Source organism: Diceros bicornis, chromosome 19, assembly GCF_020826845.1.
Source record: "Diceros bicornis minor isolate mBicDic1 chromosome 19, mDicBic1.mat.cur, whole genome shotgun sequence".
Taxonomy (NCBI): domain Eukaryota; kingdom Metazoa; phylum Chordata; class Mammalia; order Perissodactyla; family Rhinocerotidae; genus Diceros; species Diceros bicornis.
This window is the reverse complement of record NC_080758.1, coordinates 6,138,412-6,162,948: the sequence shown is the minus strand read 5'-3', so window position 1 is coordinate 6,162,948 and position 24,537 is coordinate 6,138,412. Positions and strand designations below refer to the sequence as shown.

Below are 24,537 nucleotides of genomic sequence, written 5' to 3'. Positions count from 1 at the left end.
TCACACATTCCTGAAAGGAGAAAAAAGCAACCAGCTGAAACATTCGGAGTTGGCACGTGTGTCCTAACAGCCCCTTAACATTCTTATGGAATCTTACAGTTAGCGAAAGTCTTTCACGTGTCACTTCACTTGAACCTAATTAAGAACAGCCGCGGAAGTTAGGCATCATTATCCCCATTTCACAGCTGGAAACTGAGGTCCAAGGAGCCCCAGATGGCTTAGGATACCCAAGTCTGCAAACAGAGGGACTAGGGCAGGACTCAGCAGCGCCCCATCAGCTTCTCAAGGATGACCTAGGACTTACACTGGTGGTAATCAGAATTTTGCTAGACTTCTAATTCACAAGAGACAATACTAACTACCCTCCACCAGCCGGGGCTGCGGATTTATCAAAGCGGTCGCGCGGCAACTTGAGTCGGCTACATCAGCTTTCGACCAGTCCGCAAACTGCTGGCACGAGGACTTCTCGTCGGCATCAATAGCGTGTCTGCGCCTGTGCCATGACCTCCCGGGAGGAGGAGCCTTTTCTTCCTCTCTGACTTCCGGGCGACACAGGAAGTGGCTCCGGGGCGCGTGCGCCGTGTCTCGCGGCTGTTGGGCCGTTTCCTGCGCCGGCGTGAGGAGACCCCGGGCTCTCGGGACCTCCGCTCGCGGTCCCTCGCCCTCGTCTCCCCGCGTGGTAGCGGGGTCGCAGGCCCCCGAGTCCCTCTCGCTCCCCGCCGCCGGCTGCCCACTGCAGCGCGACTCTCAGGTAGGCCCCGTGCCGCCTCCGCTCGGTACCCGCCGCCATGGCGCCGCCGAGGCCGGGTCCCGGCGGGGTGCGCCCCGCAGCGAGGTGGTGGCGCGAGCCGGGCTGGCGACGTGGCCGCGGGGGGATGTCTGGGCTGGACTGGGCGGGAGGGCCACCTCGGGCCTCACCCCCCGTTCTCCTTGTGGGGAAACCGAGGACCGGGCAGGGTCGCGGAGCCGATGGCAGCGTCTGCGCCTCTGCCCGTGCCCGGTCCACGTCTGGCTTCGCGGGGAAGCCTGCCCTGCCCGTTCTTCCGCAGAAGGGCGGCCCTTAGTCTCCCCCGCGGCTCCTGCCTCATCCCCTGCGTTGTCCTTAGCGCTCTCTGAATGAGTCTCTTTGTTCTGTCTCCTCCCCGAGTGTTGATTATACACGTGCACTTCCCCCAGGCGAGTGTCTGTTAACTGCCAGGCACCGCGCTGGGGCCGGGTGTCCATTAGGGAGAGTCCAGGCGGCTCCCTGCCCTTCGCAGCTGAAGAGACTGTTGGCAAACAGGAGATTCCTGATGGTGACGGGTGGAGAAAGCAGTGATGTCCTGGAAGGTTGGCTTTGTCAAATTAGGCAGGGAAGCCTCGGAGGAGGTGGCTTTCTTTAAAAAGATGCTTCTAACGGCGGTGCTGAAGTATAACTTACGTAGTCTAGCCCATTTAAAGTGTACGTTTTGATGAGTTTGGGAAGTTCAGTACCTGTCACCACAGTGCAGTTTTTAGAACATTTCCATCACCCTAAAAAGTTCTCAGGAGGCCACTTTTGAACCGGCACCGGAAGATTCAGACTGAGACAGCTGGAGGTTTGGGGGACGGCGGATTGTGCCAGGCTGCAGGAACAGCTGGTGGGGATGCACCAAGGCAGGGTGAGCTTGCTGTGCTCACGGGCAGAAAGGAAGTCATCAGAGCTGGTGGGCCCGGGGTCCAGCAAGGAGACAGAGATGGAGAGGAGGTTAGGTGGGCTGGAGATGTACTTGAGGGTTCCCAGTGTCCTGCATAAAGTGTGGTCCACGCAGGCTGATGAGTACTTGAAGGACCCTTGTTCTCCCCCTGAGTTCCTCCGTAGTGGCAGAAATGCCCTCTCCCAACTTGATGGTTGAAGAGGAGGAAGGAACAGAAGTTTCAGGCGCTGCATGCGTCCTCCCTTGGTTCTCATAACTCGGTGAACTGGATGTTAGTGACTCTTTTTATGGATGAGAAAAGTGAGGCTAAATAATCTGCCAGAAGCCATGCAGCTGCTTCCTGGCCTCTGGTTGCGGAAGCGTTGTCGTTCCTTTGTTCGCTCGTGCAGTTAGCTGGTGCTTCAGATACGTCGCTAACACTTGAGGCGCAGGTGGTCGGCCAGCACCGTGTCGTCTCACAGAGTTGCTTTCTGAGATGTTAATGTGCTCGTACCTGTCGCTCTGACCCAATATGTCTGCACTTGGTTAGTTTTCATGAAAGCTGGAAAACTCAAATGCCTTCTCCAAATTCCTTGCAGTTTTCCCATTCTGTGTTATTTTCTTTAGAGATGCCATTCTTGTTAGCAAGTCTGTCACTCAGCTACTGGGCTCCTTTGGGAGAGGTGACTTGACATGGTAGACTTCTGGGTATGAGAATTTGCTCACCAATGACAGAATTGAAAATGTGGCAGTCCTGGAGAAGGTGTTCTTCTCTGTTTGCAGAACAGGGAACATGAGGCCCGGTGAGGTTAGGGTCCCCGCGCTGGGGAGTGGCAGAGGCACCGTTCAAACTCTGGTGTGCCTGCTAGACTAAGGTGCCCAGGAAGAAGCTCAGAGTGGGGGGATTCTTGCTGGGTAAATGTCAAAAATATAATGCCAGACCTTTTGGAACTCAAGCAGCCCAGAGTGTGGATTAGTTTATTTTAAACTTCTGCAAAGAAGTTGCTGAATCGCTGCCAGGACTCGTTGCACTTCTAAGTAACTTCATGCAGATATTGACCTAAATCCGAGTGCAGAAATAATAAGAAGAAAGTGCACTCTCCCTACGAGGGAACCCGGAAGATGGGGCCTTCTGCTGGTTAACTTGTGTTCTGGTGCTCAGCTTGGTGTCTCTAACTATGTAAAATGTGAGTTTACATTCTAGCTGGTGGCTGAGAAATACTCTGCTGTAATGTGGCAGTACTGGGTCATTAATGGTGACACATGTAGGAAGGAAACTGAATGTGGGGTGTGTGAGAACTTTATCTTTACAATTTTCCATAAAAAACTATGCTGAAATAGAAAGTTAGTTTATTTTTTTTGATGAGGAAGATTAGCCCAGAGTTAACATCTGTGGCCAATCTACCTCTTGTTTTCCTGCTGAGGAAGATGGGCCCTGGGCTAGCATCCCTGCCCATCTTCCTCCACTTCATATGTGGGACGCCACCACAGCATGGCTTGATAAGTGGCCTGTGGGTCTGCACCCGGAATCCGAACCTGTGAACCCCAGGCCGCCAAAGCGGAGCACGAACTTAACCACTATGCCACCGGCCCCTAGAAATTTTTAAATAAGCACTCTGCTTATTATATATTTAGATCTCTTCAGAAGAGAAGCCTGACGTCAAGCCATTTAGACTCTGTTTCCCATCTGTGACTTTGTCATCTTTATATTGCCTCTTAGTGATATTTATTACTTAAGAAAGGACCTATTCTTAACATTTTCTATTATTTTTTAGGGCCAAAATGAGTCTGTTTGGAACCACCTCGGGTTTTGGAACTAGCGGGACCAGCATGTTTGGCAGCACAACCACAGACAATCACAACCCTATGAAGGTAGCACGAAAGCTTCACGGGGTTTGTGGAGAGAGCGCAGGCTGGGGTTTCCCACAGCAGTGACAGTGGGAGAAACCCGGATGGCTGGGGAACCTCCTTTTGAGTGAAAGCTCTGAAACTTTGTCTAGCTGGCTTTCTCGAACACTGGTGCACGGAAACTGTGTGTCCCTGGACCACTGTCCTATTCTCCCTGACTTTCGGGATCACCAGATTCACCTGAGGTGCTTGTTGAACTTGCACGTTCCCCGGGGCCTGGCCCGCAACTGTTGAATTAGAACTTCTGTGAGGGAGGGAGGCAGGTGATAACTGTGGTCAAGCACCTGGGGGCAGGAGTGAACTGCCGTGGCGTCATTTAGAAAACATGGTTGTGGGCATGTCGTTGGGAGTGCTGCTTCAGGCCCAGGAGTGCTAGCACTTTCCCTGCTTGTTGACTCCTCCCCTTTCTCATCACAGTAAGAAAGTCTAGTGCAGTTGCTTCTTGAGCACAAGGAGGGTCCACCATGAGGTGTTTAGAAGGAGAGAAAGCAGTTTTGAATGAAATTGTGATGCACACATTTTAACGTTGACTTTGTCCCCCCAGGATATTGAAGTGACATCCTCTCCTGATGATAGCATTGGTTGTCTATCTTTTAGCCCGCCAACCTTGCCAGGAAACTTTCTTATCGCAGGATCGTGGGCTAACGATGTAAGTGCTCCTTAAATGCATGTTCTGTACGTCATGTATCTTTGTATGGGCAGGCTTAGCTTTCCTTTTGGCTCCATTCTTTCCCAAGTGAATGAAGCAGAGTTAAGGCTTATTCATGGCTTTTCTGAAGAAATCAGTTTAGAGGGTATAAACCCTCCTGAATGGCAGACATCACTTGTTGTTACACTGATTTTTGTTAAGAAAGCACGATCGTATGCGTAGCTCAAAATTTCCTACTCTAGTTCAGTGTCCGGAGGTGTATTTCCAAATCAAATGAAGTCTTCATTGAGAATGAATGTTGTCTATGATGGCATACCTAAATTTCCCTCTAGGCATCCTGAAGATGTTCTTCAGGCGTATGTTAAACTTTTTCAGCTTCAGATATAGCACAAATCCTGCGTTGACATTATACTTACCAAAAAAGTCAAAAAGTGTACAAAAAGAAAGATAGAAGTTCTGGTAGGAAAATAAGCAAAAGATGTGAAGAGGCAATTCACAAAAGGAGTGCAAGTGGCCCGTTACAGTCTACTTGAACCATTCAGCCACATCCATAATCAGATAAATGCAAAATTTCGTGATAGACGCTTTTTTCTATCAACTTAACAAAAAGAAAAAAACTGATACTTGGTGTCAGCAAGGATAAGCTGAAACGTTACATGCACTGCTGGTAGGTATATAAATTGGTACAGCTCTTATGAAGGGTAATTGGCAATATTTATCATAAAGCTTTAAGTTTATTGCCTGTGTCTCAGTGATTCCCTTTCTGGGACTTGAGGAGGCTCTCTGATAGTGTACTTGATATTCGTTATCTGAATTAATCTCTGCAAGAGCTGAAGCACCGTGGACTCAGTGTCATCTCCATCTTCTGAAGCAGGATGTGAGGCTTAGAGAAGTCAAGTAACTGGCCCGGGTCCTGTGTCTGAGTGAGTGGCAAAGCCAGGATGCTAATCCACGCGGTCTGGCCCAGGCTCTGTGCTCTGAGCCACAGCCCGATACTGCCTCATTTAAAAAAGTCATTGTGCTGGTGAAAATTCTGAAAATTGTAATACTCAATTGCAATGATAATTTATGGTATGTCTGTATGATGGAATACCATTTTAAGAGTTTTTGGAAAAGATGTCAAGCTGACTTGCTGCTGGGAGGCAGCGGGGCCCTGAGGGGAGGAGAACAGTAGGGGGAGGAAGGTAGTCATGGTTGAGCAGATTTGCTTTCTACATGTAGTTTCTGGAAAGATTTCACTTGATTCGCTGCTAAAAAGTGTTAGAGGAGTGTTTAAGGGCACATAGGCTAATAATGCAAGTGAGAAAAACTGCAATTACGAAAGTGAAGATACCAGCTGATCTGCTTGTTGAGGACCATACGTGTACGTAGAAAGGCTGAAAGCGCATTGCACTGTTAACCGTGTTATCTGGTGGGATTGAGGTGATTTTTACTTGCGATAATTATAAAATCTCTAAGTAAAATGCATTACTTTTATAATCGGGAAAAAGATGGCATAAAAAATCAGAGTAAAGTGTTCAGAGAAGAAAGATCAGTTTCCACTTGGTCTTGATTCTCTGGTAAGGGATGACATTCTACTTTAATAGACAGACATATCTTGTAGATGTGGTGAAAAAATTACGTGTGGTTTTGGGTGTAAGCAATAGAATTTGTATATTTTAATGACTTAGAAATAGGAAAATAGCTACTTGCATGTACTTTTCAGTTGCTTTATTCTTTATCAGGTCAATGTGAGGAGTGCATGTAAATTGTACCCATTAGGTATTAGACGTTAAATGCGTGTAATATGCCGTTAATTGGTGTTTGCATCAATTTGTCTCGTCTCTAGGTTCGCTGCTGGGAGGTTCAGGACAGTGGACAGACTATTCCAAAAGCCCAGCAGATGCACACTGGGCCTGTGCTCGACGTCTGCTGGAGTGATGTAAGAGTCATTCATTAGTTAATGTTTTCTTCTATGTAATGTGTAGTGTAATTCAGAATGTTTATGAATTTCTACTCTCATGTAACCCGAAACGCAAATAGCATGTATGTATACACATTATACAAATTCTGAGTTTCTGAATGTAAATATAGTAGTTTATTGATGTTCCTAATGTAGTCAGTTAACTTTCGTCATGTTAGCTTTAGTTAATCTCTCTGAAAGCCTTTCTTGCATAAAAAAAATCCATCATTTTATTGACATGTTTCCTTGAGCAAGGGATTAGGTAATATCTTGAAGCCTTTCATACCTCTAAATATGCCATGAGCCTGTGTTGTTTTAAAATTAGCAATTGACTATCCCAGAAAATAAATCCTAGGGAAAAAATTAATCCTTTTCCATTACAGGCATGCCTTATTGTATTGTGCTTCACTTATTGCACTTTGCAGATATACTTTTTTTTTTTTTTTTTTTTTTACAAGACTCTCCACTAGCAGAAAGATTACGACTCACTGAAGGCTCAGATGATGGTTAGCAATTTTTAGCAATAAAGTTTTTTGTTTTTTGTGAGGAGATCAGCCCTGTGCTAACATCTGCCAATCCTCCTCTTTTTTTTTGCTGAGGAAGACTGGCCCTGGGCTAACATCTGTGCCCATCTTCCTCTACTTTATATGGGACGCTGCTACAGCATGGCTTGCCAAGCAGTGCGTCAGTGCGCGCCCGGGATCCGAACCCTGGGCCACTGCAGCAGAGCGCGTGCACTTAACTGCTTGTGCCACCGGGCCGGCCTCAAGTTTTTTTTTTTAATTAAGGTATGCACATTGTTTTTAGACATAATGTAAACATAACTTTTATATGCACTGGGAAACCAAAAGTGCATATAAAGTGCGTATCACATAAAGTGACTCACTTTATTGTGATACTCATTTTACTGCAGTGGTCTGGAAACAAACCCACAGTATCTCCAAGGTATGCCTGTATTAGACTTTTGAAGTGTTTTGGTTTTTTGGTATTCTTTTTCCACCCAATCCTGAACATCAGAAGTATAAGTAAATGTTTTCAGGTTTATTCGGCTCTGAGCTTTTTTTTTTTCTTTTGCAAGAAGGGGTGGGCGATTGAGGAGAGTTTAATCAAGGGACCATGTACCAAGGAGCCAGCAGGGAAGGTGAAGGACCTGTGGCAAGCTGCGTCTCTAGAAGGGCCCGCCCAGTCGGCAAAGGAAGAGCCGGGGCGCTGACAGCCCAGCCTTTCTTTCCTTGCTTCTGCCTGTGCTGAACCCGGCAGACGTGAGAACACAGGGCTGGACTGGCAGGCACAGGCAGATAGATGCTCCTCGATGCTGAGCAAGCTGAGCCTCAAGGACCCTCCCAGGCCTTGTGCGTGTTTTTTTAGTCATGTTTATTAGACGTGATTTGCAAACAGTAAAATTGAACCTTTTTAGTGTATAATTCTGTGAGTTGTTAGAAATGCATAGAGTTGTGGTCAAAATGTAGAACAGATCCATCAGCCCCCAGATTCCTCCTGTCCTTTTGTAGTCAGATCCTCCTCAACTCCCGGCCCCTGGAAACCACTGATGAGCTTTCTGTCCCGGTAGTTCTGCCTTTGCGAGAATGTCATATAAATGGGGTTCTGTAGCGTGTAGCCTTTTGAGTGTGGCTTCATTCAGCATCCTGCATTTGAGGTCCCTCCAGGTGGTGTCAGCAGTTTGCCCTTCTCATTGCTGAGTAGTATTCCACTGCGTGGATTCTTTTGTTCACTGTCCACCAACTGAAGGACATTTGGGTTGTTTCCATTTTTGGTCATTATGAATCATGCTGCTGTCAGCATTTGTGTGCTGGATTTTCTGTGAATGTAAGTTTTCGTTTCTCTTGGGTAAATACCTAGTAGTGGGCTTGCTGGTCATATGGTAAGTATATGTTTAACTTCATGAGAAACACCAAACTATTTTACATCGCTTTTTTTTTTCGGTGAGGAAGATTAGCCCCGAGCTGACATCTGTTGCCAATCCTCCTCTTTTTGCTGAGGAATATTGGCCCTGGGCTAACATCTGTGCCTGTCTTCCTCTGCTTCATATGGGAAGCTGCCACAGCATGGCTTGACAAGCGGTGCGTTGGTCCGTGCCCGGGATCCAAACCTGCGAATCCTGATCCGCAAAAGTGGAGCGCCTGCGCTTAACCGCTGCACCACCAGGCCAGCCCCTACATCGCTGTTTTTAAACCGCACCATACATTTATGTGATGTTATTTAGCTTATAAGAAATGATTCTACTATTTATAAATATCTTGAGATGATTTAGGAGCCACAGTTGCTCCCATTTTAATCACTAGCTGTGATAGGCTTCTCTGAGGCCTTTTTGTCATCTGAAAAATGTATTCCTCATACATCTGATGGGGTTATTATGAGACTAATAATAGTTTGAATAGTTTGAAAAGTGACACATTTATTACAGATACAACTTATTTTTAATTTACCTGTGGAAAAGTCGCAACTTGAATAGATTTTAAATATTTCTAATTTATTTTGCCTGTCTTTACTGATCAGATAACAGATCAGAATCGTAAAGTTTCTTATAAAGTGTGGTAAGCAATAGAGTTAACAGATACAGGAGTTCTGTTGCTCGAATGTTACTGAGTGGCTGTTGGTATTTACAGAAATGTGTACAGCCTGTTTCCTTTCTCCAGCTTGTGCCCATCTAGTGGAGGAATCAAACATGGGAATGAAGAGTTCTGTTGAGTGAGCTGAGTTCTGAGAGAAGCAGGAGGAACTGGGGCTGGGTGGGAGGAACACAGAAAGCAGCTATGAAGTGGGAGAAGGTACCATGAATGCTTCACAGAAGAGGCAAGAATTGAGCTGAATCTTAAAAGTAAACCACCTGCCTGTAGCTTTTCAAGCATTGTCTCATCCAGTCCAGGCCTGGGTTCAAATTTTGGCTCTATCTCCTCCGCTCTTTGACTTTGCTGAGTTATTAATTTCCCAGGGTCTGTTTCCTCACTTATAAAATGAAGGTGGTAATAAAAATTACAATCAATAGTACCATTAATTCAGCAAATAATTATCAGGCACCTGTTGTATGCTAAGCCCTGGGGATATAGTGGAAATCAAAGTAGGCGAGGTAGGCAAGTTCTGTGCGCATGGAACTCATGGTCTCTTAGGATGGACATTCAGAAACAAATAAGAATTTCGGATAGTGGAAATTGGTGATGACTTGATTAAATCCACTTAAAGTGACTAGCATTGTGCCTGTCAGGAAGTGATTAAGGGACTTACTTGAGGGAACAGAGTGAGTGAAAGGCTGAGACCAGAGCTTCCTGGCTCCAGAGCCCATGTGCTCGACAGCCTGCCTCTTGGGGGCTTACAGGAAGACTATACGCTAGCCTGGGAGGGGTGGGAAGGGCATTCTGGGAGAGGAAAGCACAGGTAAAAGACACAGAAGCACAAAAGAGCCAAAGTTACCTTTGAGGCATAAAAGCCAAACTTGGTGAAGGTGATTCCTCGGCAGTCCAAGGACACAGTTCACTATGTGGCCATAGCAGGTAGACCTTAGAGCAGCCGGGTGGGGAGCACTTAGAAATGTTGTTTCTCTGCCCAGGCCTTTTGATAGATGAGCCTCTGTATCTGTCTGTCCCCTGGGATCTGGTGTGCTGCCACTCCATAGTGCTAATCACAGCTGGTGGGATCGGCATTTTGTGATGAGACTTAGAGGCCGCTGTTGCCCTCAGCCTCAGCCTTCATGCAGATGTTGGTATCTTTTCAAGGATTTGTGGAGTTATCCTTATAACTTCTTTAGTAGAGAAGCAGATTTTATCTCTTCTTTCAGGTGGAGAACTGGTGATTTTAATTGGGAAGAAGGTTTTGGTAGGGAGGATGGTGGTAAATCTTTGAGCTATGGAACCGGAAATGAAATGGTCTAGGCCAGGGTTCAGCAAACCATGGCTCATGGGCCGTATCTGGCCAATTGCCTATTTTTGTAAATAAAGTTTTACTGGAACGTAGCCACACTCATTCATTTATATATAATATGTATGGCTGAAGCTGCAGTGACAGAGTTAAGGAGTTGCAGCAGAGACCTTTTGACCTGCAGAGACTAAAACATTTACTGTATGGCCCTTTAAGAAAAATATGTGCTGACCACTGGGCAAGACTTTCAATTCAGTACTTTTTCTCTTGTTTTAAATTACCTTGTGCTTCTTCATATTTGACTAACCTACTTTATGAGTTCTGTGTGTGACTATTTTAAAAACCATTACACGACTGCTAATTTTTTAAGCTATAGTTTACATAGGACCAATGTCTATTGTATATTAGTGTAGTTTTATTGCATGCGTTTGGAATGCTGTTAGGTATTGAGCTGAACAAAAGTAATAACGATTATATCTATATTTGTGTACAGAGAGAGCGGAGAAAGAGATACAGTAAATGTCACAAAATGTTTACAGTTGGTGAATGTAGGTAATAAGTTTTTGGGTATTCATTGTATTATTCTTGCAACTTTTGGGAAGACTTGAAATTGATGAAAATAAGAAAAAAATTTTAAAGTGGTCCCTGGTAATACACATAGATAGATGCTGTACAAAGGCTGTTCCTGGAGGATATGGTGGTGGCCGTGGCTGCTGTGAGAGGTCAGGGATGGAGAGAGACGTAGTTTTCATGATACAACTTTTTAAGTGCCGTTTAAATTTTTTTATCCTGCTCATGTATTATCTCTTAGAAAAATAAATTAATAATAAATAGAGCTGACAGTGTGTTTTATGTATGACATTATAGTTTGCAATACACTGGCCCCCAAATAATTGGAAAAATAAAAATTGCAAAGCAAAACCTGCCTCAGTATGTTCAACCTAATATCTAAATGTACATAGAGAGATTTTATTTTTCTTAGAATGCCAGATTTTCTCCATTTTATTTTAGGATGGGAGCAAAGTATTTACAGCATCATGTGATAAAACTGCCAAAATGTGGGACCTCAACAGTAATCAGGCGATACAGATTGCACAGGTAATAAAGCTTACTCTGCATGAGGGGCGGTCACGGCTGGGGCCCAGGGTGTGATGATTCTTTAATTATAATTGTAATAATTCTCTCTTGTAGGAAAAATGCAGTTTGACTATACCAAATCAATTAGACTTAAATATACCAGAAACCTCTTAAGTACAAAAATAACACCAGTTTTATAACCATTCTCATTCTTACTAGTTTTTCATAGATTATTCTGTCATGGGTCTTCCATATATGTGTAGGTGAGGATGGTGTTATAAGGAGTTAGTGACATTAAAATCTATAAACGAAAATGTTACAGGTGGTCCTCGACATTGGCGTGTTTGACATTCCAGCACCCACGTGTGGCTCGCCCTCGCCGTGTTCCAGCTGTGTGTGGTCACTCGTTCATTCCACCAGTGTTTATCGAATGCCTGCTCTCTGCCAGGCTCTATCATTAAGGGAGGGACGTGCAGGAGGAGGGACACTCCACGCATCCGTGGAGCTTTTATAGCCTTTCAGGGACCACAGGCAGCCTCTGGTGTGAAGGCTGCTAAGAAGGGCAGAAGTAATGAAGCTCAGAGAACCTAGACCCAGAGGGTCTGACTCTGAGGAAGGGCCTCTTGACACTGAAACATTTTCAGAAAAGTATTACATACTCTGAGATCACAGTGCTGTGTGCTAGATGCATCTCCTCAACCTCCTAATTCCTGTCACTTTAGTGAATAAATAAAACTGTGGTGGAGTTCCTACTAGTTATTTCTGAACATCTCCCCTCAAGGAGAGGCTTACTTTCCCTCTCACATACTAGTTAGTTATGGGTTAAATCAAACTAAAGTTTATTAGAATGAAGGTAGATATATGTTCTTATGTTAAATTGAATATTTTGGTCATGAGGAAGGGCTAAAATAATCCTTTGGTTTTTGTTTGGTATGACCTCAATATTTAAGTTAGTTCCTTCGCTTTGAATTTCTAGAACTAAAGCTGTTTTGCATGTTGTTACCTTTACCTTGATCTGTTTTGGTTTTGTCTTGTTGAAAGCACGATGCTCCTGTTAAAACCATACACTGGATCAAAGCACCCAACTACAGCTGTGTGATGACCGGGAGCTGGGACAAAACTCTGAAGGTATAGTCTGCTGTGGAGGGACTGCACACCTGCCCGGGCTTGACATTTTTTCTTATGCGATTTGTGCTTTAGCTCTGGAGGGTCACCTTCTGGCAGCTTTTTTTTTTTTTTTTTTTCAGTTTTGGGATACACGGTCATCAAATCCTATGATGGTTTTGCAGCTCCCTGAAAGGTGTTACTGTGCCGACGTGGTAAGGAATTTCTACTTTAGTATCTGTTTTCTCAAAAAAAAAACAACAAAAAACAAACATCTCTTACCTTATGACATCTTTCAGTTAGAGGGTAATCTAAAATCCCTAGAACTTTAACAGTAGATATGGGGGATATAGTTCAGCTTGCCTCGGTCATCTTCTACATTGGGAGACTTTTGTGCTGCATTTATTCCAGAATTAGTAAACACTGTTGGGTTTTTTTGTCACTTGTTAGTTGAGCATATGCGGATCAGCTGCATGCCATCAGCACATGACGTTTATGCTGTGGTGTAGGAGACCTGGCAGTAACCTTGTGCTGGTGATACTAGATCTTTGGGGACTGTCTCTTGAGTGGGAGAGAAACTCAAGGACTTTCTCCATCTGTTTAGTCATAAGTCTTAAAATTTTGTACCAACTGCCCCACTAATTCCACTTTTAGGACTTTATCATGAAAAAGATAAAGATGCAAATGGTCTTTGTTCTGTGTAATATAGTGAAACATTGGAGGTGACTTAGTGGGGGAACAAGTCAGACCTACCTGTGGTAGGTTCGTTTAGGGCGTATTAGACTGTCACTACTAGTATTCTTGGACTACACACTTGCAGTAAAGGATACGAATTCTGTAGAAACATACACGTGCACATATGCATGTATAATGCTCAGAAAAAAGACTGGAGTGAAATAGAATCTTAACAACAGTTATCATTCGGAGGGGTGGGGTAGGTGGTTTTCATTTCTTCTCCATTCCTCAGCATATTTTCTAAATATTCATATATATTATGGTTTTAAAAAACAAGTCTTTTGAAAATATATGAATGTTCTAATTTCAAATATGATTTCTCTAGGTTTTCACGAAACGTTGATATCACTGGATTTTTAAACTTAAAAAAATTCGGACTTATTTTTGTGGCTCTAAAAACATTGCTCTAATGCTTTGGTGTAAAAAAGCACACTCCTTCGTTTTAGGCACGTCTCTGCTTTCCTCCTCTCCCTAGATCTATCCTATGGCCGTGGTGGCAACTGCGGAGCGGGGCCTGATTGTCTACCAGTTAGAGAACCAGCCTTCTGAATTCCGGAGGATCGAGTCTCCACTGAAGCATCAGGTGAGGCATAGGTCAGATCAGGAGGGTGTCTTCAGCACCCGTCATGCGGTCAGTGCGTGCTCATGGGGAACAGCTGTGCTTTCAGAGGCCTACAATGTTTTCAGAGGGGATGGATTTAAGGATACAAACACAAATGTGTAGTGAGTAAGTACTCTGCATTTCTGGATGATCCGGCTTACCTGTCCTCTCCAGACATCCCCCTGGATGGCTGAATGCTCTCGAATAAAATTCCACATCTCATGGATTGGTTCCATTGTCAATTCATAGCTTCAGACTTTGACTATGCCTTCATCACGCCCAGACAGTTACTGGGTTTTTCCCCTGAGCTCAGTCTCCCACTTGTCATGGACTCCTAGATCTTCTTTGCTCTCTTCAGACTCCTGGACTCTCCCTCCTTTAGCCATTGTCTCAGCAAATCAAATCAGAGGACAGAGAAGCTAATGGTTGGGAACTTCCTCATCTTCCTCCTGCTGAATCTGGAAATTGGCGTGAGCCTGCGTCTTGCTCTGCCTTTTTCTCATGTTAGGCAGAATCAGTTTTGTGGTGGGGCTCCATGCCCTCCAGCCTTCTCAGGAACCTTATGCCATTGATCACCCACCTCCCTCCTGTATCTTCGGTCTCTCCCCTTTCTTAGTACTTCTCCGTTAGCACTGAAACATGCTCAAGTCTAATTCATCCTAAAAAACAAGCCTCTCTTGACCCGCACATCCTCCTCCAGTACCACCTGAATTCCTTTTTCCCTTTGCTGTCAGGCGTCTTGCATGAGCTTCTTACCTCCCACTCATTTCTCACCCTCCTCCGTGGAGACTTCTGCCCCCGTTACTCCACTGAAACTGTTTTTGGCGTGGCCACCGGTGGCTTCCTCATCAGTAGTTCCAGTGGATACTGATCAGACTTCATCTGACCATAACAGAGCCGTTCCATACCACTGTTCCTGCGTGTTCTACACATTCTGTCCTTGGTTTCTGTTATCCTAGCCTCTTGCCTCCTGCCTCTCTGGTTGCTGCTTCGTCTTCCTCGGAGGTTCTTGTTGCATGTTGAGGTTCCCCAGGTGTCTTCCCTTGGTCATTGCCTTCCCTACATAAGCAAAATCTCATCTCCCATCCATTGCTATCGCTTAGGTACCTCTTGTGGGCTGGAGACTCAGATCCCCAACAGACCTGACTTCTTGCCCCCGACAAGGACACCCACAGTCTGACAGCTCCTTCACATGTCTCCCAACATCTCAACCCAACAGTGTCCCACATCAAACGTGGGACCACTTTCTGCAGATCTTGACTCAGTTACCTCTTCTCAGGATTCTCCCTGGCTGCTCTCCCCAGTACTGTATATATATTTTACTCTCTTTGTCTTGTTTTGCCTCCTAGAATGTAAACTCAGTGAGAGTGGAGATTGTTGTTTGTGTTTGTTGCTGCCTCATTCCTAGCCTCTGGAGCCGGCCTGACGTATAGAGGCTTCTGTAAATATTTGCTAAGTGAGCAAACAATCTCAACCTGCTCCTGCTTGCCGCCCCAGCTGCCCCTCGCCCTGTGCTCCACCTCTCATTAAATGGGCCCTCCACCTGCTAAGTTGTCTAAGCCAGAAATCCAGAAGTCATCCTTGTACTCCCTGCTCCTTTTCTCCTCTCCTATCTCATTAATCTCTAGGCTCACTTCTACCCTGCAAATGTTTTGGAATCTGTTCGTTTCTCTCTTTTCCTCCTGCCACATCTAATCCACGTCTCCTTGAATGACTGTAAGAGCTTAGATCTTTGCTCTTCAGTCCATTCTGCATACACGAGTCAGGGGGCTCTTTCTTATAGTGGCACATCCAATCTTGCCATACCTGTGCTTAAAACCCAGCACTGACTCCTCACTTCCTTTTGGATAAATCCCAAACTCTTTGGTAAAACCTAGTCTGGCCTGGCTTCACCTCCCGTCGCCCCATGCCAGGCGCTCTGGCCATCTGTTTGTTGAGGAGTGCCATCAGCCTGTGCGTGGGGCCACCGTGCAGTCGCGGTCTTGTCAATCGAGCCTCATGGGGTTGTGCGGTCCCTGGTCTGGGTGCCGGGTATGAAACCTGTGCTGCGCACAGCGGGTACAGCTTTACTGGCTGTGGTTCCTCCTGACCTCTAAGAACTCAGAGACTTTGTCTCTTTTCCTTAATTCTTTTTCTACTCACAAAAGTAATGTGCTTGCTGTTCAAAGAAAAAACAGAAAAAGGCAAATGGTACAGAAATAGAACTAGCCTACACTTTTCCACTTACTTAGGAAATTCGCATACTCTAGCAAGTATCATGCTAACTGAAACTGCTCTTTACCGGTATCTTTTATGGCTTAGCCCCCAGGCCCTGATCTGGCCCCAGCACCCCCTGAACTCCTTACAGAAGCCAAAATGTCCAGTTTGGGCAGAGCGGGTGGTCCTCTGGGTTAGGCTAGGGTATCCTGACTGGAAGGAGGAGGCGAGGACTCACACGGGCCCAGCCCCTGCTCCTGTGCCCAGGGGCTGGGCCCTGGGCTCCTTCTGTGGGGTTTTCTGTCGAGTTTAGGAGACCCTCCTTTGGGCCCCTCAGACTCAGTGTTGGATCAAGTGCAGTGTCTCCCTTCTTGTAGCATGTCCACAGTTCAGAAGGTGCTGGCCCAGCCGCTCTCCCGCTTGACCCTTGCTCCCCCGTGATCCCCAGGTGACACTGCCTCCCTTGTCCAGCTGGGGAGGCAGAGGCACAGAGGGTGGGGTGACTGGCTGGAGGGCACCCACCTGGTCAGTGGTGGGCTACAAACCACAGTGACCAGTCTTCCTCCCTCCCCACGAGAGGGCCAGGGTCTGCCCAGGAACTGGGGGCTCGGAGAGGCACGTGCGCTGCTGGGGTGACAGCGAGGCCTTCGTGGTGGCTGAGCAGGAACAGCGGCGAGACAGCAGCACCTGGTCTGCAGTCCATTCATAAAGTCGTGTGGCTGAGTACAAGCAGCGGTTAAAAGCTAGAAAATGACGCTGACTGGAGGAACAGAAATATCACATTTGAGAAATACGTTTCTGGTTCTTCTAAAACCCAAAAATGAGGTGAAAATTATTTAACTTCACGTTAGTTATGAAATCTTACATTTTATACTGTGATAATATACTTTTTTTTTTTTTTCCATTTGTAGCATCGATGTGTGGCTATTTTTAAAGACAAACAGAACAAGCCGACTGGTTTTGCCCTGGGCAGTATCGAGGGGAGAGTTGCTATTCACTACATCAACCCCCCAAATCCGTAAGTGAGACTCGATCAGCTTGCACATTTTCACTTGAGACTTTTTTTAAGGAAGGAAAACTTAGTTGGGCCTTTGTTTTTCAGTGCCAAAGATAACTTTACCTTTAAGTGCCATCGATCTAACGGAACCAATACTTCAGCTCCTCAGGACATCTATGCGGTATGTTTTTAGAAACTTGAACCTTGAGAATACATCTAGAAACTAGAGTTGGAGGTGGCAGCTGAGTCATTATGGGACCGGAGAAGATCACTTTGTCATTGTGTGTCTTCTGGGCTGGAGATAAATGGCTTATGCCATAGGTTTCAGTTTTCTGTTTTTATGAACTTGTTGACTGTCTTTGTTCTGTCACCGTTGTTTCTGAATGCAAGCTTAGGACTTTTGAGGAGAGTCTTCCACCTCTGTATGAATGCTGGTAGACAGTTTACACACTTAGCTAAGACTGAGAACTTGCTGTTAGCTAAAAAAGAAAAGGCATTTGCCTAGGGTCACGCCTTGGTGTCACTAGCTACATATGTGTTAATTTCTACTGCCCTGTGTTCGCAACAAGAGCTGAGACTCACTTCTGGGTGGGCGAGTGACTCAGGAAGCGTGGCTGGTTTCCCCGTTCTCAGGGGGCAGCCAGGCTCAGGAACGGGCGTTTGGTTTTCTGTCTGAAAGAGGGAGCACAGGTTGGCGAAAACCTGATTTCCCCTCCATCTTCCATCTCTGCTTCTCATGATGCACATCAATCCCTGCAGGTAAATGGAATCGCATTCCATCCTGTTCACGGCACCCTTGCAACTGTGGGTTCTGATGGTAGATTCAGCTTTTGGGACAAAGATGCCAGAACAAAACTAAAAACTTCGGAACAGTTAGATCAACCGATATCGGCTTGCTGCTTCAATCACAATGGAAACATATTTGCGTATGCTTCCAGCTACGACTGGTCGAAGGTGAGAGTTCCCGGCCCGCTGTGGGCGCTCTGAGGCGGCAGAGCCAAGCTCTGGGGTCGGGAGGCCTGGCCTTGAGTCGAGACTCTTCTCCAGACTTGCTGTGTGTCCTTGGGCGGGGCACCGTCACCTCACTGCGGAGGGAAACAGCACGGCCTCCCTTGCAGGGTGGGGGACTCAGAGGAGTCACACCGGTCGGGCCTTCCCCTGGGAACCGGCCCGTGGGAAGCGCGTGGTAAAGCAGAGGCAAGAGTGTAGGGGTTCACTGATGCCCCAGTGGTTGGGGGAGAGTGCAGGGGGCAAGGCAGGGGCTGGGGCTGGAGGGGACAGCAGGGCCAGGTCATGGAGCTTTTGCCCAAGGCGTTGGTTTTTGTTTGTTTGTTATTTGGGGAAGGGAGTTAGGGGCTGACAGGGTCCGGGCTGCGTTTTTGAGGCATCTCAGCATAATGGTGAAGAGAGCAGACTCAGGTACTCAGGTTCCAGACTGCTGGCTAGAGCACGGTCTGTGGACCAGCCTGCTGTTTCTCTGCTGCTGGTTCTGGAGAATTCGACCGTTTTCATCTTTCCCTGGTTGCCCTCGCCCCCTGCCCCGGGCAGCTTCCTAGACCTCTCCATGCTCTGCCCTCGCTGCCCGGGTTCCTGACTGGTGAGGTCGCCAGCTTCACCCGGAAAGGCTTCGCCTCGCGGTGTCTTTCCCGTTCATCTCCACACGTGTCCGTCTTCTCTGGCCTGGTCTCCTTCCGCCTGCCCCCACCTCCCTCACGAGATTCCCTCGGGAGATTCCCTTCTTTTCTGCCCCTTGGCAGACTTTCTCCTCTCGTGTCCGCTAGCTCCTTTCCCTCCATTGGTGAGCATACACACTTTCTATGGCAAGTCTTAAAAAACTATTCCCCTTTCCTGTTAGATGAGTGCTTCACACCTGCCGTCTTTGTTCCCCCACCTTCTGTGCCCCTTCAGTCCGCTGCAAGGTATTGGCCTCCTGGAACTGTCGTCAGTCTCCTTGGCTTACAGCCTGATCGTCTAGTCCAGTAGCTTTCTTTCTGTCTGTGTTGGGTACGTGGTCCCTCCCTTCCTCCTTCCTTCACAAAGCTGTCTCCTTCAGTTTCTCTGATGTTCTGTTGCTGGTTTATTCCTGCTTCTGGCTGCTCTTCGCCCCCCTGCTTTGCTAGCACAGGCCTCACCTGGCTGGTGCTCCGTGGACTTCTTCCAGGCGCGCCTGCGTTCCCAAGGCCCCGACTCTTCCGGCAGAAACTAATGCCCGTACAGTTTCTAACTGGGCTCCTGGCCTCGCTCCCCTCTTCTTCCCGTCTCCCAGTCCTGACGGGTTGTCGGCCCTGGGGGTCCTCTGAGTCCCTTAGCTCAGGAGATGCAAATCCAGCTAATGTTCCCACCACCCTCTCCTTTACCCTCCAGGCTTGCTGCCTCTCCCGTCTTCCTCCTCGAGTTAGCGTCCTCCGGTCCCTGGGGCGTAATTCTTGGCGTCGCCTCTGATTCTCTCTTTTTCTCAGAAGAGCTGGGCGGTTCCCGGGCTCTGTCCACTCTCCTGCGACGCGCCTTGCCCGTTCAGCACATTGCTGTTGACGCCTGCGCTGGCCTCTGGGAGTGTGCGCACTCGCTCTGAGCTTTTGCTTACATGAGCTTTTTTTTTTTTTAGGCAGCTTTACTGAGTTATAATTGAAATGCAGTTAATCGCACACATTTGAAGCGTGCAGTTTGATCAGTTTCAATTTCTGTATATACTCATGAAACTATCACCAGTCAGGATAACGTTTTTATCTCCCCCAAAAGTTTCCTGTGTATCCCTGTAGTCCTCCCTCCCCCAACCATTGATCTACCTTCTGTCGCTGTAGATGAGTCTGCATTTTCTGGAGTTTTATGTAAGTGGAGTTGTACACTATGTATTCTCTTTTGGCTGGCTTCTTTCACTCGGCTTAATGATTTTGAAGATCACCCATGCTGTTGAGTGTTTCACAGTCCGTTCCTTGTTACTGCCGAGTAGTGTTCCGTGGTGTGGATCTATCACAGTTCATCCATTCACCTGTGGACCCACGTGCTCAGTTTTGCTAAGAGTGCACTTTTATGTTCTGTCTGGCTGGGGTTGGAGCCAGGTTGTGGCCTGAGGCCTCAGTTTCCCCATGGGGCTCTTTGGTGGATCTCTTCCTTGTCACATGATCGGCCTGCAGCTGCATTAAAACTCTGCATTTAACTTACATCCCACTCAGGGCTCTATGCATAGCAAGGATAGAAAAACTAGTGGTAAACTGAGAGAACTGAGAAAGCTCTTTGCTTGGAAGGCTGCTCAAAATGAATTCTTCTGAGCAATTAACGTCAACTCACAGTAGCAGTTACTTAAATTATGATCATTTTAATTTTGAAAAAGTTGCTTCAGGAATTTTCTGTTGTTCTTAGTTTGAAGACAGTATCTCCAGCATGAACTCATGATCGCATATGCTTAGTATTATTAGCTTGCTGCTTGAACATAACCGTTCAGAAAGCTGCACTTTGTATCATGATGAGAATTAATGGTCACCACTGAGCAAAACTTCTAGAACCATCTCAGCATGTCTGTCAAGGGGTGAAAATAAAACAGGTCACTGCAGTACAGGTGGCAGAGTGCAGCCAGAGGCCCTTCCTGCCTCCCTGTTCCAGGCCTGTGGGTCACCTGAGGTTCCTACTTAGCTGCCCTGCCCACTGCACTCCGCTGTCTTCCTAAGACACAAATCTGTCATGTCCCTTACAACCTTTGTGGCTGCTGTTCCTTTTCTTCGTGGGGTAATGTTCAGAGGCCTCGGTCTGATGTTCACAGCCCTTTATCGTCTGGCGTGATCCTGGTTTTTCAGGCTCCCCAGATGTTAAGACAGGCCTCCTTCCCCCGCAGCACAGGCACGAGCAGGCACACCACCAGCACGCACACTTCCACTCCTCTCTCTCCGTCATGTGGGCTGGCTCGTCCCTGTGACGTCATCCATCAGCTGTCTGCTCCTGAGAAACCTCCAGTCAGAACAGTCCTGCAGCGCCCTCCCTAAGCTCCTCGCTCCCTGAGGGCCGTCGTCATGGCATTCAAGTGGTGGCGGGTTAGAAAGAGTCTCGACTCGGAAAAGACAAATATGTAAAAGATCCTCCAAGTGGGACATTGAAGACAGCTTTCTACCAAGCCCTTAACCTTTGCTCTGAGGACTGACGTTTTTGTTTAACTTGTGATTTTCTTTCCATCTACCTGTTTTTGTCCCCTGGAGAGTTTATGCTTCACGGACATAGCACAGGACTTGGCATACAGCAAGTCCCACAAAATGCTAACTTGTGCTTTTTATTAATAGGATGATTGTGTTTTTTCCCCTTTAGGGACATGAATTTTATAATCCCCAGAAGAAGAATTACATCTTCCTGCGGAACGCAGCTGAAGAGCTGAAGCCCAGGAACAAGAAGTAGTGGCCAGAGGCGCCTGGGCTGCAGAGCTCTCTCTCGTCTCTGGACGAGTTGGGGCCCAGCTTCTGGGGGGTTGTCAGCCACGGACACGGACTTCAGCCCCGGGAGAGAACAACGCCGTCGTGGAGCGGTCGGGAGCCCGGTGGCCGAGGTGACTGGCCGTCTCCATTCCACTGCCTGTTACAGGTTCCTTCTGTAACTCCAAGGAGACTGACGACACGGTAGAGGTGATGTTCTTCTGGGCGACTGCCAGGTGTCGTGAGTGCTTCCTTCAGCAGTGTACGTGTTAGAGAACAGTGGGAAGCCGTCTGTGAACCTGTACTGTATTTTGTAATAAAATGTTTTGAAAATTGTCTACTAGCTCCTTTTTCTGTCTCTCCCCTTGCCTGCCCCGTAATCTTTGAAGAGGTCGTCCTGCTCAGCGTCATCACTGGGTCTTGATTTGTGATTTCAGACGCCCTTTGGGAAGTGCAGGAGTCTTGCACCTTAGGAGGGAGGGCCTCTTGAGCTGTGAGTCTTTCTCCGCGTGGACGGTCGAGCAGCAGCCTCTCCACGCACTGGCGGGCAGAGTTAGAGTGTGTTTTTCTCTGGCTTCCTTCTTTCCTGTCTTGAACATGCCCAGTGCTTTTCGGCTCTGCTGGGCAGGTGTCCTGGTGACTGACACGGGGATGTTCGTTGTGCTGAGGGCCAGGCCTCTGGACCAGGCCCATGTGCTGATGTTCTGTGGCCTTCAGGTTGGAGCCCCGGTCCCCTGCATGGGAAGTGCTCTTCACTCGTGCCCCCAGCGGTGGTAGTTCTGAGGTGTTGCTTTTTTATTTCATGTAAAATTCCTGATTGGTAAGTATCCAAAATGAAATTCACCTTAACGTTTGGCTTGTAGTCTGTGTATTGTGTTTTTACCCTGTGATCCCAAATGCTGCTTATGCTTTACTTTTTGGGGCTAGTGTGTAACTAACTTGCTGAGTGTGGAAATCTCGTATTGATAATAGTGTAAAATGTGTTTGCTCATAAAAAGCAATGGAAATAAAATTTTCTGCTGGAAGAGATTGCTTGCACTCAGTGGTTTAAATTCTTTGGTAGTCTGATCACAAATGAATTCAGACCCATTAACTCTTTGGCTCTATCTTTTAGCCTGAAAAGTTATTTTCTGAGAGAGAAAAAGTAGGTGCACTACAAAAAGAAATCTGAATTTTCAAGTTAACAGCTAAGTTTTATGTTGACAGCTGATTTCCCCATCCCTTTGTGAACCAGCCCTGTGGCTTTATGCTCTGTGTGTGTGGGATGGTACAGCAGGTGGCAGAGACGGCCGTGAGGGGAGAGGCCAGCTGGTTATCTCAGTGGTCAGCTTCACTGGCGGTGGGAATGGATTTATCGACTTGAGCCATGGTTTCATTACTCTCTGTACAAGCTAGTGACTGGCTGTGGTTGAAAATGACCGCAAAATGGTGAGTCCAAGTCGAGCCTTTCAGGGTGTTCTTTTCCAAGATGGGGCCCTGCCACGTTACCAGGGGATCATTTTTGTAATTGCAAATTTAAAACATTTGCCTAAGTCCAAGTTAGACTTCAGGCTGCCAGAGACCAGGAGTCGGGGAGCCCTGTGTTGCCACTTGCACGTGAATCCGGGTAGACAGGGCCGAGGCTCATTTCCCCGCCTGCCCACACCTGGAGCTTCGAGGCCGCTGCGCGTTTGCTAACGAGCCAGTAAAGATTGGCTGGCGTCATTAGACTTCTAAAGATGCTTGTTTTCATGTATCCTAAAAGGCACGTGGAGTCTTGGAGGAGCTCTTCCTCTTAAACCTCATCGTCCTGCAGGCACAGTCCTGTATGTTGCATGCAGTAGGTGCTCAATAGGTATTCATAAGTTGGATGGCATCTTCCAGTTCCAGAAGATACAGGTGTAGTCTTGACTCTTGTTTTGATAAATGTCAAGTCATTCTGCCACTAACAATTTGCTGTACACCCAGTACCAGTGAAAGTGGATTAGATAAACCTCATGGAGAAGACAAGTTATGTTGTTCACTTATGTTTCTCTAACATTTTATTATGAAAATTTTCAAACATACAGGAGAGTTGGAGGAGTTTTCCAGTGAGCATATATCTACCATCTAGATTTTACAGTGAACGTTTTGCTTGGTGTTTCCATTAGGTTTTGGCAGACTCTCTCTCCACCCTGTCTGTAACGCTGCGTTCTTGGTGCGGACCCGATATGGGCGAGGACCACATATGGAGACGATGCTGCAACAACGTGTCGTTGCGGGTTTGGGGGTTGTGTACAGGGAGGTGCGCTTCTCTGCTCCTGTCGTGTGTGGTCTGACCCGTGTTCTGGGGCACAGGTACTGGAAACAGCGTGGAAATGTGGTGTTGAGTGCGTGCCCGTCTGCGGGCCTGCCTGGGTGTGCCCGAGTGCACGCACGTATCTGAGCCTGCCTCCGAGAGGCCTCTTTGGTCAAGGGGGCCTGCTGAACCCTGCCTGCCCAGCCCCACTCTAGGGGTGGCTTCCTCCGTCACGGGCCCTGGACGAGAGGGTGCTATGGGCGGGACTTGGGAGAACACACGAGTGCCCGGCTTCCTACAATGAGTAAGTGCCGTCAGTGTGAGAAATGGCAATTCCAGCACGTGAGGGGCACGGCCAGGTGTGAAGGGCGGTCATGGTGCAGCTTCCCGGGCACAGGCAGCCACCGCTTTCACTGTTTGCTTATTTTTCTTTAAGTTGATCCACTTTTTAAAAACATAGTTGCCTGTCAAAAATAAATTTGTCACTGCCGTAATTTTAGAGAGAAAATTCAGTATGGAAAACTAATCTTTTGCCCAAAGTAGAAAGTAACCATAAAAATGAATCCAGTGAAAATAAAGCAATAAATTGAGTCATGAAATAATACAATGGAAGTTAAGACGTACACCTAAAGGCATCTTCAGGGGCAAACACACCTCACTGGGAAATTCTTTTATTTTTTTTTTTGGTGAGGAAGATCAGCCCTGAGCTAACATCCATGCCAGTCCTCCTCTTTTTGCTGAGGAAGACTGGCCCTGGGCTAACATCTGTGCCCATCTTTGTCCACTTTATATGGGAGGCCGCCACAGCACAGCCTGACAGGCGGTGTGTCGGTGCGCGCCCAGGATCTGAACCTGGCCGGCAGCAGCAGTGGAGAGCGCGCACTTAACCGCTAAGCCCTGGGGCCGGCCCTGGAAATTCTTTTAAGGTGATGTTGTTCTGTGTGTTCTAGGTGACTTGGTAGAACCCATCTGCCATTTTGGGGGTGATTTGGGAAATAATTTTTTTTCATTCAACCAAATTTGAGTTTCCTTTGAAGGAGGGGCTTTGTAAGAAATGAACCAAACACACGCCCTTGAATACGTGCAGGAACATCTAAGCCAGCATTTTCGGAATTAAATCACGACCCATTTGCAGGTTGTGAAATGACT

The 24,537-nt window shown here is 47.0% G+C and overlaps 1 protein-coding gene across 1 annotated transcript; it reads left to right on the top strand.

Annotated features, from left to right (window-relative positions):
* Positions 1-604: 604 nt before the first annotated feature.
* Positions 605-21,469, top strand: RAE1 (ribonucleic acid export 1). The gene is made up of 12 exons (XM_058562424.1): positions 605-751; positions 3,431-3,527; positions 4,108-4,212; positions 6,041-6,133; positions 11,039-11,125; positions 12,146-12,232; positions 12,352-12,423; positions 13,419-13,526; positions 16,652-16,758; positions 16,843-16,918; positions 17,497-17,691; positions 21,031-21,469. The coding sequence occupies exons 2-12, from the start codon at positions 3,438-3,440 to the stop codon at positions 21,115-21,117; spliced, it is 1,107 nt and encodes a 368-aa protein (XP_058418407.1). The 5' UTR covers positions 605-751; positions 3,431-3,437; the 3' UTR covers positions 21,118-21,469.
* Positions 21,470-24,537: the final 3,068 nt, after the last annotated feature.